The 13909-nt window shown below is 38.7% G+C and overlaps 1 protein-coding gene across 2 annotated transcripts in view; it reads right to left on the bottom strand.

Annotated features, from left to right (window-relative positions):
- Positions 1-3720: 3720 nt before the first annotated feature.
- GLRA3 (glycine receptor alpha 3) overlaps positions 3721-13909 on the bottom strand; it is a 134150-nt gene continuing 123961 nt past the window's right edge. For both annotated transcript variants that reach the window (XM_059695290.1, XM_059695291.1), the window contains one exon: positions 3721-4043. In XM_059695290.1, the coding sequence (XP_059551273.1) occupies positions 3771-4043 (273 nt within the window). In that variant the 3' untranslated portion in view covers positions 3721-3770. The remainder of the gene's footprint in view (positions 4044-13909) is intronic.

Below are 13909 nucleotides of genomic sequence, written 5' to 3'. Positions count from 1 at the left end.
TATTCTCTTAATGTGTTTTAAGCAAGTCCATTATTCTGTAGTCTTTGCCTTGTCAGCATTAATAAATACTGACAGGCTGTGTGTAAGTTTATGTTGTATACTTGGAATCGTTGCTTTTTTTTTTTTTTTTTTTTTTACTAGTTCACCATCAACTAGACGAGAAACACAGATGATATATGCTGATAAATTTGGAAAGCTTTGGCTTTATTATCTGTGTTGCAACGTATGTAGAATCTATTTTGGAGTAGGAGATGTGACCTTCAAGGTGGTTAATGGTTGATGGATCTAGGACTCCAGCATGTTTTCCTTCTGTTTCCTTCTTAGAGTGTGTGCTCTCAGTTGTTAGGGGACACTCCTGCAAATTTAACAGTTGCCAATTTCTTACTTGCAATATTGAGAGTATTTTCCATTTTTAACATGGGCCAATCCCATATTCCCTTGAATCTACTTCATGGAATATGTACTGTGTACTTTATAGATGAAAGGAAAAGTGAGCTATCAATATAATACTCAGTTCTCCAAAGTGACTAGCAGGTTGAGGTCTATTGTATTAAGAATAGAAAAGTATATATTTTTAAAAAGATGATGGCATGGAAGCCTTTTTTTTTCCCTCTTAAAATCATAACTACTTACATTGCACAGAGTGGTAAAGCAGTTAACCACCTGCTTTCTTCTGTGAAACAAGTTGGCTTATTTTTTCACTTTATTTTTCTAAAATTTCCATTATCTTCCATAAGATCTTAGAAATTCATAAACCCAATATATGTATTCATATTTTAGGGCTATCTAGATTTTAAAACAAAATTTATAATTCAAAAATTATAATTTAAAATTCAGATAAAGATTATTAGAATATATTCACAGAACAGGACTAAAAATTGATAATAGAACAGTCATAATGATTTCTTAAATCCAGGAGCTAGGAGGTGGATGGGCTCTCCAGGTGAGTAATTGTAATGGAGAAACATCCAGAAAGGTTGAAGAAGTTTTAAAGAATCTGGCTGCCCTATCTGGTTTGGCTCAGTGGATAGAGCATCGGCCTGTGGACTCAGGGTCTCAGGTTCGATTCCCAGTCAGGGCACATGCCTGGGTTGCAGGCGATCCCCAGTCGGGGTGTGCAGGAGGCAGCCAATCAATGATTCTCTCTCATCATTGATATTTCTATCTCTCTCTCTCCCTCTCCCATCCTCTCTGAAATCAATAAAAATATATATTGAAAAAGAAATAAAAAAGTGAAAAGATTCTGGCTTTCTTGCTTCCACAGTTTCTTTCTGGAATCTATTTTAAGTAATAAAAAGAAGTTCTAGGTCCTTACTATAGTTGAACTCCAATTCTAATGTTTGGGAGAGACAGAAAACAATGTCATATATATATATATATATATATATATATATATATATATATATATATATATATATATATATATATATATTAAGGTCTAAGGTTTCCTAAAAATTCATAGACTATGGAACCATATATTTCAATGGTTGAGATATATAATTATTTTAAAAAGTGAAATAAACTTCATGTACTATACAAAAATTACAAATTTTCTAATGTGGCTATTTAAAAATATTTCAGCCTGATCAGCGTGGCTCAGTGGTTGAGCGTTGACCAATGAACCAGGAGGTCACGGTTGGATTTCCAGTCAGGGCACATGCCCGGGTTGTGGGCTCAGTCCCCATTAAGGGGCATTCAGGAGGCAATCAGTCAATGATTCTCTCACATCATTGATATTTCTATCTCTCTCTCCCTCTTCCTTCATCTCTGAAATCAATAAAAATATATTTAAGAAAAGATAAAAATATTTCAGAATATCCATATTAGAATTGCAACTTATGTGTAGGTAATTAGTATATATGCATTTGTTTTATTTTCTCAATACTAATAGTTTTCTCATTGGCCTAATTTGAAATATTAGGTTTTGACACAGGAATTGTCCAGGCACAGACCACCTCAGGATGCTAATTATAAGGTACTTTTCTAGTTTGAAAAGATCTAGACATGTTTTTATAAACAAGGGTAATTTGGCCTTTTAGTTGCAAAAATTGTTGAACATACATTAGTTTTTAAAAGTTATTTTTAAAACTTAGAAGCGGATAGACCAGAGTTCAAAAACATTGAGAAATTTTTAGCTTTAAATGGCAGTTTTTACTTTTAGATTGAGATGGTTAAAGGTCAGAAAAGATTGCTACCTGGTTCAAAACTGGCCTGTTTTTTCCTCGGAATTCTGAGTTCATCGTTTTCTTAATGTTTAAACCTTCCTCTGTTAGTAATTTGGCACACTGAGTTTCCATTTAGTGAATCTGACCAATAATCATGCATATCTAAGAAGCATTTCAGGGGTCTTTAAAAATACAGTATTGGTAAAATAATACAAATAGAGCAAAATGGGAAAAGAAACAGAGTCTGGTTCATTTTAACCAAGAACTCTGTTACGTAGTTGCACTTAATTACACTGCACAAAATGAGTTAATGCCCCATTGCAGTTGAAATAATTCCATGGGGTTGCTGATAAATTTTAGGTAAAAATTTTATTCAAAATTATTCACATCTAGTGAATGGCTTATATATTAAAATCATTGATTCACAATTATAAAAACTGTCAATCCTCACTTTATAGAAATAACTTATTTTTATAATTTAGGATTAAAATCTTCCCTCCTTAGATTTGGAGCTAAGAGTTTGAAATCATATAACTTTGATGGGAAAACTTTTATTATTAAAAATCTCTCATAAATCCAATTTTGTGTTCATTAAATTCATTTTTATCAAAATGTAAATACTATAATACCATTGGATTTTAAAGTCTCATTCTAAGTTAAAATGTAAAAATCTTACTGAACTGTGTTCAATTATATAAAAACATTAAACATAATTACATACAGACAATTAAGCAGCTATTAAAAATCTAACAAAACAAAGGTACTACCTTGAATTTTTCAGTGTTTGTCAATAATTAAAGACACATAGATACATAGCTAAAACTCTTATTTAAACACAACAATGTTGTTTTCAGTATTTTCATTCATAGACATATAAAGTTAAGAAAAGTTGATATTTATAGAATGTGATCTCTTAAGCCATACGTTTTGAGTTTCCAAAGAGCAAAATTTAATATCCTAAACAAGTAAAGCTATTATCTAAATAATAAAATTTCTTTATTTTAATCTTCTAATTTAAATTTTTTGTTATTACATAAGTTGGTCTGATAGTATTTGTATGTACAATTTTCTATTACTATTTAACAAGTTTTCCATTGAATTACCTTATTATTTTTTCTATCTGTAACTACAGTATAAGAAAATATTTTAAAGCTTCAAGCTACTAACTTATCTTCAACATTTCCCTTTTCTCTTTGTATAAAGTTCACTGTGAAAATTTTACTTTGTAAGATAATTATGAAATTAAAAATCAAGAAATCCAAAGTAGTTTCCACATGTGCTATTATGTGACATTATATAACGTACAAACACATTGGCAGTGATACTTCCACTTATGTGATTTACTATGAAAGAGCAGATAAATCAATATGAAATAGAATGTCTATACTACATAAATATATATTTGGTATCCATTAAAAGAATCTTAACTTGCCTCAATGACTTTGCATAGCAAATCATAATAATCCCTTCCTTTATGCATTTTAATACAATGGTCATCATTTGTACACCACACACACACACACACACACACACACACACCCTTATGGCGAAGACACTTTCATTCGAATTGACTGTTTGCACTTGCATGACCCCGGAGACTTAATCTCATTGCTGATGTATATCCTCATGCCTAAGAATTTTATAGATAACCCAGTAGAAAATATTAAAAATCAAAAAGGCTAATGGGAAGCAGGCTCGGGAGATGGTGTCAATCTTCTTGGCCCGGTCGATGAAGATCTTCCTCATTTCATCAGGGCTTTCTGGCATTACCTGGACAGGACGGTTTGGGCCCTTGGGGGTCACACTCTCTTTTGCTTGCAGACACGGCCCCATGCCATAGGCAGTGAAGCTGAAGCGACTTTCCCTTACCTCATCATCCTGCCATCAGAAAAACACAGGAGAACACTTTAGTCATGAAACAGAGCATAATTAACAGCAACTCGGAATCACAACTTAAGCTTTATCATGATAAATGCTAACATTATTATAATGAAAAGACAAGCCTACAAGAATGAGTTGTTTTATTCCCCACTCAAGTTTTATTGATTGAATGTGCATCACAGAGATGTGTCCATTAAGAAATATAAAACTCTCAAATTATATGTTTGAATGGAAAAGTAACAATTCTGTTATTGTGTATATATTGCTAGAATATCTAAATAAATTGAGCAAGAAAAAATCTATTGGATATTATGTCACAGACTAAATATTTTTTAGATTATGTGTCTAAATGGGTAAATATGATGTCAGATACGTACCAGGATCATTGACTGAATTTTTATTTTTCATGGAGGCAAATATTTTAATGTTTATTTCCTACACTTTTATGTTAGTTTGTTTCAAAATACAGGTTAACTCAATAACTCTGGTTAATTTTTGTTATCCTCAATGCTACTTGTACGTTTTATACTAACCCATTTGGGAGACTATAAGATAGTCCCATATTCTGGCTTACATACAATTGCTTTTCAAGTGCATTGATTTAGTTGAAATTATGAATGAAATTTGGCAAAAGTTTATTTCATGTTAAGAAAAATTATGAATTATTATGTTCTAAAAATTATTGTTACTTTTCTCTTAAATGTTATAAATTGAAGAGAATTCCCTATGCATATACATGAAAGAAAAATATAAATTTAAGGAAAAAATTATTAATAAAACTATAATAAATCAATAGTGTTCATGATAGGAAAACATGGCACTTACTGATTTATAATAAAGTTCATTAATGAATAATTTAATTTGAAAAATTTATTTAGATTGTAACAGTAGATGGCTGCCAATTAATTGAATTTCTTGCACTAAAATTGAAAGTTTAAAAGATGACATTTTACAAATTTATTATAGCTTGCCTCTTATAGAAGTAATCTTTATGGTAATACAAGAGATAAAAGTAACCAAGTATTCAAACTCTTGAAAAATATTTTGAGTTTTGAAAGTAGAAGGTCAATGAATAGTATATTACAAAATATAAAAGTAACAAATAAAAATTAAAATGGATTCTAAAAATGAGAAGATGATCAAAGTTGATGTAATAATTATAAAATAGGTTTCTGGTGAATTATGAAAGCAAAAACATATAATTATTGGAAAATATCTCAACTGAAGGTGTATCAGTAATTGAATTTTGAGGAAACCAGTATGACATAAAAGCCGATGATCCAAATCCCATGTAATTATTGCTGTAATCCTGCAAAAAATGGAACTTGATTTTTAGTAGTCTTCATAAGAATGTTCATTTGTGCTGGCAATTTTTTTTGTTTCCATGGAGATTTTAAGGCTATATTATTGTTTGCTTTGAATATTTTATTACAAAAATGCTAAGATTTTAGGATTTTAGCGTCTGTGCTTAGTAAAGTAGTATCTATTGACTACCCTTTTTTCTAGTTTTATTGAGAAACTAGAGGCCTGGTGCATGAAAATTCATGCACTGGAGGGGGGATCTCTCAGCCAGGCCTGCCCCCTCTCACAGTCTGCGAGTCCTTAGGGGCAGGAGGCAACCTCGCGATCAGGGGAAGGTGATGCCCCATCACACCTCTCCTGCTGCCACTGCCGGCAATGCAAGCCTCAGCCAGCCCTGGTTACCTGAGCCTTGGGTGGCTCTGGGTGTCTGGGTGGCCAACATCCGAGGCTTACCTGTGCCTCGGACTGGTCCTAGGTGGCTGAGCAGCCAAAATCCGAGGCTTGCCTATGCCTTGGACCAGCCGTGGGTGGCTGGGCAGCTAACATCCAAGGCTTGCCTGTGCCTCGGACTGGTCCTAGGTGGCTGAGCAGCCAAAATACGAGGCTTGCCTATGCCTTGGACCAGCCGTGGGTGGCTGGGCAGCTAACATCCAAGGCTTGCCTGTGCCTTGGACTGGTCCTAGGTGGCTGAGCAGCCAAAATCCAAGGCTTGCCTATGCCTTGGGCCAGCCCTGGGTGGCTGGGCAGCCAATATCCAAGGCTTGCCTGCACCTTGGGGCGGCCCTCGGCAGGTGGGGGGCTGAGGGTGGGTACGGCTGCACGGTGTGCCTGCCGTCCCCCCCCCCCCCGCCCCCCGTCTGGGCTGAAAGGACTGTGGGACTCCAGCGGGGCTGAGAGGACTGGGCACTGCCATCTTGTGGCTATGGGCACCACCATCTTTGTGGCAACATGATGGTCAATTTGCATATTCCCTCTTTATTAGATAGGATAATTGATGTATATCACTGTATAAGTTTAAGGTGTACAACCTGATCGTTTGACTTACATATATTGTGAAATGACTACAATAGGTTTACTTAACATCCATTATCTCTTATAGATAAAATAAGAAAAAATATTCTGCTTGTGAGGAAAACTCTTAGGATCTACTTTCTTAACCACTTTCTTATATATCATACACTAGTGTGAGCTATGGTCATCATGTTGTACATTACATGCCTAATGTTTTTTTATCTTATAACTGGAAATTTGTACATTTTAACCACCTCCTTCAATTACTACCTTTTAAACCATCTGTTCTAACCATATTTTCAAACCTTTGGAGACCCCCATACCTCACAACAGAAATAGTCATTTAAGATTGACCATATTTAGTGAACAACTGTATTTTTCTCAACCATATCTTTTCACATAACTGACAATGAGTAAAGGGTTAATGCCAGCTGGGGGCTGTCTCAGGACTGCTGAGAGGGACTTCTGGTTCTTCCAGCATCACTTCCTTGAGAACAATAGAGTTCAGCTAAATGGGGAATGTGGTTTGCTTCATCCGCAGTGAAGGAGGCCCCTGCTCTCGGGAGGCCGTGCAGGGGCCCACGTGACCAGACAGTATATAGGCTTGTGGGAAATAAAGGCTGTGACTTCTCTGTGTCAAGGTGACCACAGCCACATGCCTTGACTGTTGTCTGTGGCAGTTGTATCTGTATGTCGTGTGGGTGAGGGGCAAAAGAGCCGTGCTCTTGAGTACCTGCCAAGCCTCCCACTTTGAGGAAGATGCTGCGTCTGACGGGAGGCTTGCCCCACATGCCCCTGTAGGACTGAATAAAGGGCCTGCTTGGCCATTTGACCCCCACATTTCAGCAGTGGGGACAGAAGCTGACCTGGCTCTCAGATCATTGCAGGCTCCAAAGGTTGGGAGGGAATTCTGATGAGAATGTGGTACTGATCCACCCTGGGTTTGAGGTAGCAGAAGCTCTGTGGAAAATAACTGAGGATAAGTCTTACTATCAGAATATGAGTGACACAGTCTCAGACCTTGTTGAGTTGGTAGATGGGTGATCAGTAAAATAAAACTGAAAGGAACGAGGGTGAAAGAATGGAAAGGAGAGTGGCTCGAGATGCAATTAATTCCTTGTCTCCTATTAATTGATTATCTTTGAAACTGAAACTACTCAGGGGTGGGGGAAGAGAAACAAAAGCAAAGAAAGCTAGCAGCTTCATGGCCTGCACTCAAGATGAAACCAGAGCCCTGGCCGGTTTGGCTCAGTGGATAGAGCATCGGCCTGGGGACTGAGGGGTCCCGGGTTCGATTCCGGTTAGGGGCACGTACCTTGGTTGCGGACACATCCCTAGTGGGTGGTGTGCAGGAGGCAGCTGATTGATGTTTCTAACTCTCTATCCCTCTCCCTTCCTCTCTGTAAAAAATCAATAAAATGTATTTAAAAAAAAAAAAAAAAGATGAAACCAGAGGTGCTGGGACTTAAAAGGACATTGCACTTAACCTTGATGTCACGTCTCTGTAACCCCAGACAAGTGGCATTGGAAAATAGTAACTATCATGCAGCCCTGTCTGATATAATGTAAAGCACAAATAGAAGCCATGTGTGTAATTTTAAAATTTAAATTTATACTTGCTACAGTTTAATAAGTTAAAAGAAACAGGCACAATTACTTTTAGTAAGACATGTTCTTTAACTCAGTATGTCTTAAATATTCTTTAAATATTTACTAAGTAAAAATTAAAGAGATATTTTACATTCTTTATTTCTTACTGAGTCCTCGATGTCAGTGGATATTTTAACATGCCTTAACTCAGACTCCATATTTCTAGCACTCAATAGTAGCACATGGGGCTGGTAGCTACCATATTGAAGAAAGCAATCTCTCTATATAAAAGCCTAATCGACCATTATGACCAAACGACCACAATGACTGGAACGACCAGTTGACCAGTCACTATGATGCGCATTGACCACCAGAGGGCAGATGCTCAATGTATGAGCTGCCCCCTGGTGTCAGTGTGCTCTCACAGGGGGAGTGCTGCTCAGCCAGAAGCTGGGCTCACGGCTGGTGAGCGCAGCTGCGGCAGCGGGAGCCTCTCCCACTCTGCAGCAGCACTACTTAGTGGTGGCGGCAGGCGCAGTGGGCAGGGATGAGTGTGAATACTGTGGCACCAGGCCCCAGCTCAGACTCCTTCCTGGCCACCTGCTGCTTGGCGCAGTGCTACATCCCTCAAGGGATGTCCGACTGCTGGTTTAGGTCCAGGGGTTGGGCCTAAATCTGCAGTCAGACACCCCCTGAGGGGTCCCGGATTGCGAAAGGGCGCAGGCCAGGCTGAGGGACCCCCCCTGCTGTGCATGAATCCATGCACCGGGCCTCCAGTTCCAATATAAAGGAGCTGGGTCTCAACGTTTTTCAGGATCATGAGGTTGATTGACCTGGAGGCTGATAATTTTTTTTGCATGCTGCAGCATGAAAAGTAATGTTTGGTGTGAATGTTAGTTCCTAATCTGCTGCAGTGTTGCCATTCAGGAATTATTGGCAGGTGTATAATCAAAGACCCTTTTTTGAGCGAGTGGAGCTTTGAGTGGTGGGAATCTATACTGAGGAAGGCTGCTGCCTGGTTCTCTCACTGCTGTGAAATAGAATAGCCCTTTAGGGGAGTAGCAATTCGATAATTTTAAAAATGAGCCTACCCGAACCTTATCCTTTGGCCTCCTCTCGGGTAGACACTGATTAGGAGAATCCCTTGGGCATCAGTTCCCCAGGTGGTTCTCTTTTTGGGAAGGCAGCAGGGCATATATAATTCATGGGTACATTTGCTTTTGCAGCTGCCACTCTAGGTTTTACTGATGGAAGAAAAAAAAATACCCGGGCGATTCAGAAGAAAGGTCATGGCCAGAGGTGAATCTATTAGCTCTCTTTGGGTGGCTTTTAAGACACAGAAGAAAATTGACAGAATTCCTAAGACAGATTTCCTAGCACATTATTGCCCGCTGGGAGGAAGGAAATCTGTTCCAGTTCCGGCAGCTGCTTCCTTTAAGGACCCCTGTGAAATCTGCTGCTTTCATCTCAGAAGTTAAATCCAATGATGCCAGTGGGGAATGGAAACAAAAGGCACTTATACGAGTTGCTGAGTTTACTCCATCCGTTAGGTCAGCTGAAACAAAGAGCATTGACTTGAAGGCCAGGACCTCCTTGCCTAATTCTGAATGGGGTTTCAAGGCTACACTACAGTTAAAGTTGAATGTCCGGGAGTGGTGAACATAGCTTTGGGTGCCAGTGCACCGTGTACAGTAATGCTGCTGGGGAATGAGAAGGGTATATGAAGAGCAAGAGAAGCTGGTGGGGACGAGAAGGAGGCATAGTGATACAGTGGTAGCAGGTACCATGTTCATAGTAAAAGCTGCACATAGGAAAATAAGGGGCTGAGATATATCCAGCAGGTGGCATTGTCTGGCTAAATGTATAATCAGAAAGGACGTGACATGTGAAGGAATGATCTTGCCAAATCTGGCTTAAGCCTAATCTTGAGCAATTGTTCCTTAGCACGGATGTAATTGGATATATTAAAATGAGAGCCCTTAGAATGGCCTAAACCTTCCTCTGTAGTAGCTATTAAACAAGATTCCAGGCAAATAAAGAAAGCTCTCAGTTTTCAGTGAGGGAATGGTGGTGGCAGCATTAATCTTCTCTAGAGCATCCGCACCTACCCTATGTAAAACTAAATGGGTCCTGAAGGCTGACTACTTGGGTTCCTTAGAGATGTACCCCCTACAGCCTTCTGAAATGACTCAAGAGTTTCAGAAGGACAAAGAAGGCTGGTAGGCTTTGATAGACTTGACTAAAATGTTCCTCTTAATCTCAATCTAAAAAAAGTCAAACACAGTGTGTCTTCTTGTGGGATAGACCCAAACTATAACCTGTCACCCCTTAAGGAAACCCGAATTCTCCAGCATATTTCCACAACCTGGTTGGAAACAGTTTGATTCAGATCACTGTCAAAAGTGAGTTGGTTAATGAGAAATGATAGTTTCCCTCTCTGAGGAGAAAGTCAAGGGAAGTTTTGGAGACTGCAGTGGCACACATGATTAGGTAAAGGTGGCTAACCTTAACCTTGACAAACTACTAGAGACAAGTCACAAACAGTGAAGGGCAAGCTGCTGTTTCTTCTGGATCCCACTTGAGAAAAACAGCTTGTAACACTACCTGAAATCTGGCAGATAGGTTTTGGATTTCTGTTGGCCGCGCTGTATAAAGTGACTGGAAGACAGACTGAATTTGAAAGGGGAACAAGAGATTTGAGGCAGGCCATAACCCAAGCTGACCCTCAGAGGCCTTAAAATTTATCCACTGCAGAGGTATCTTCTACTAAAATACATATGGACTAGAGATTCTGGAGAAAGTTTAATAGAGGTTTCCTAAGGTAGCTGCTAGGATTCTAGACTAGAAAACTCTCTGATTCTGTGAGCAGGTATAGTAATGTATTGGAATGAAGGCTACTGGCATTCTCTTTTGTTCTAGAAGAATCAGACCCCCCAAACTGAAGGAATCTGAAGAACATCAGACTATATGTAAGCCTAAGTTTCTACAATGTTAGAGGTGATGTCAAAAAAGCATTAAACAGACTGATGAATCTCAGAGGGAAGGTGGAGGTGGGTGGGTGGGGAGAGAATTTATATGCATATATGCATAATCCATGGACACAGACAATAATGAGGTGAAGGCCTGGGGCAGGGGGTGGGTGCAGAATGGAGGAGGTCAATGGGGAAAAAAAAGGGGACATCTGTAATACTTTCAACAATAAAGAAAAAATTCTAAAAAATTTACAGCAACAACAAAAAATGGCATTCTAACTTAAAATCCCTGATAGAATGAAAATGGTATATTCAGAAACAAGTTAAGGGGAGTACCTCGGGAAAAGCATGTTCATGAAAAGGTACCTATCTGACAATGATCCAGTGACGGAGTCTCTGGTTGAGCTACCAAAGTGGTCTAAACATCATGATTCTCTTTCCATTGAGGCAAAACAGGGCACCTGGTTCACCAATGGAAACTCCGATATGAAAGGTCAGGACTCAACCCAGACCTGTAGTGGAATGAATAACTGTTGTTGAAGAGAGGAAGTAAAGTCCACACAATGGGCTGACTTGAGAACAGTATGTGTGGCAGTATGGGAAGAATTGGTTCTTGCTCTCAGAGCAATATCTGGATATCCAAAGATGCCCAGGGTGTGAGCTATAATGCCTAATAGAAATTCCAGGGTGGAATGAAATTAGGTCATTTAATGCCCACCAAGTTGCTAGCTCAGAAGAAGATAAGAGTGCCAATACAGATGTCTTGGACTGGCCATGGACGTAGCCATGGTGGTGTCCAGGCCATGCAGCAATGGACAGAACTGTGACATATTCCTCTGTTGCACAATGAAAGCACCCATGTGGTGAGAGCTTGTCTTGAATATTAACAAAGAAAAAATTGCGCGAAAATTGCTTTGGGTGAAAGCACCCAATGACAAGCACTCACGCACAGCCGGCAGATGGAATACTTAGGGTCTTTGCCCATGGCTCCCGGAAGATTTAATGGGTTTTGGCAGAAATAGACAGCTAGTCCTCTTGGAATTTGTTTACACTGTAACAAAAGCCGCAGCTGACAATACTATTAATGGCTTGGAACAAGACATTTTATATCAGTTTGGGCCCCTACAATAGATCTCATTGGACAAAGAAACACATTTAAACATGACCGGTGTATAAAATGGCCCAAGAACACCACATAGAAAGGGCATGTCATACATATCTCACCTGCTGACAGAGCAATGGTTTACACAGGAATTGGAATGAGCAATGAAAACATGCATTACTAAAGACAGGATGACAATGACATGATGGCTGGCTAGTTCACTAGATGAGTGTGTGTGAGAGTGAATATGAGTGAGTTTAAGTGGGAATGCCTTTAGAAAGCTGTCTGGTTTCTGGTGGGGAAAGTGTACGGGGTGGAGTGTTACCTGATATAATGACTCTGGGTCCAGGATCCTATTTGCGTTTTTTAGCTGTAGGGACCATTGCTGCATATGACACTGCATCTATTTCTGTAAACTAGAAGCCATTCATGCCCTGTGCAGGTGAGGGAAGACAAAATCCTGTGTGCTGAGTAGCTTAGCTGCATATGACACTGCATCTATTTCTGTAAACTAGAAGCCATTCATGCCCTGTGCAGGTGAGGGAAGACAAAATCCTGTGTGCTGAGTGGCTTAGCTGCATATGACACTGCATCTATTTCTGTAAACTAGAAGCCATTCATGCCCTGTGCAGGTGAGGGAAGACAAAACCCTGTGTGCTGAGTGGCTTAGCTGCAAGGCCCCCAGTTAAATGAAGCTACTTTATCTGCTGTCTCTCTTGCTTTTTATCCGTCTAAAAAGATAAGTCCATGACATACAAGGTTAAAGCTTATATCAGTCTTGTAAGTATGATTCTGTCTTTAAGCCTGTAATCAGAGCTATGGCACTGCACTGAACAAAGCTACATCACATTTGGACATCGGTTTTGATAGAAAATGACACATTGGAACAATTTAAACTTAACCATCTTTATATAGCATTGGTTCATCACAAAAAAGGGCAACAGTTTGTAAAACTTCCATCATTCTTTGTGCATGCAGTGATGATCGTCTTGGCAAGGCCAATGTTTCTTGCACGGGGGTCTATATAACACCTGTCTTGGAATCACTCACTGGGAGGGGTTGTTGAGACTAATTTTCTAGGTCTCCATGCAGAGATTCCTTCTCATTAGCACTTAAGCTGTCTCACTTATCTGCACTTCCAACAGGGTTTGTAGGTGATTATAATGCCCAGTCAAGTTGTAGAAACAAAAGTTTCCTGGAGGCACAATGCAACTATCCTAATCAGCTTGAATTCGTAAGGATGTAAAAAAATTTTTTAAATTCCTCTAACACTCTATAATTTACATTTTAAGTGGTGGTTTATGGAAATATATCCTTGTAATGGCTTTTGCATTAGTATTAAACTATTATTTTATTTTTAAGCAATTCCTGTTTTTAAGTAAGGTTGTTTCTAGGTAAGACTATATGTAAGAATATACAACCTATATCTTTATCCTTTTTAAAATATGCTACAAGACATAGGCATATGTTAGAAAAGAGACTTTGAATAAGTATGTTATACTAGTATAATGTGATTCATTACATTATTGTTTTCAAAAGCACCTAGAATATGATTTCACTTACAAATTCATCACCAATGGCTTTCCTACTAATTTTGGAGTTGAAGAAACAGAAACCTTTAGTTTCAATGAAAACACTTTCCTCATTAAAATGTCTTGTTCAAATATTTATTTCCTGGCAATGGTAATAGAAAATAAGAGGTTGAGGAACACTGTCTGCATAATAAAAATATGCGTGTACCATAGCAAATAACTTTCAAATATTTTACGTAGTCATGAATATACTAGATAGTCCAAATGTAAATTCTGAGTCAAGATTGGTATTCAAAATGAAAATGTTTTATTATAGTTACGTGATTCCATGGCTTCATCATTTATTGCCAGGAG

This window comes from Myotis daubentonii, chromosome 5 (assembly GCF_963259705.1).
Source record: "Myotis daubentonii chromosome 5, mMyoDau2.1, whole genome shotgun sequence".
In the NCBI taxonomy this organism is placed as follows: Eukaryota; Metazoa; Chordata; class Mammalia; order Chiroptera; family Vespertilionidae; genus Myotis; species Myotis daubentonii.
The sequence above is the reverse complement of the archived record's forward strand: the minus strand, read 5'-3'. Positions and strand labels throughout refer to the sequence as shown.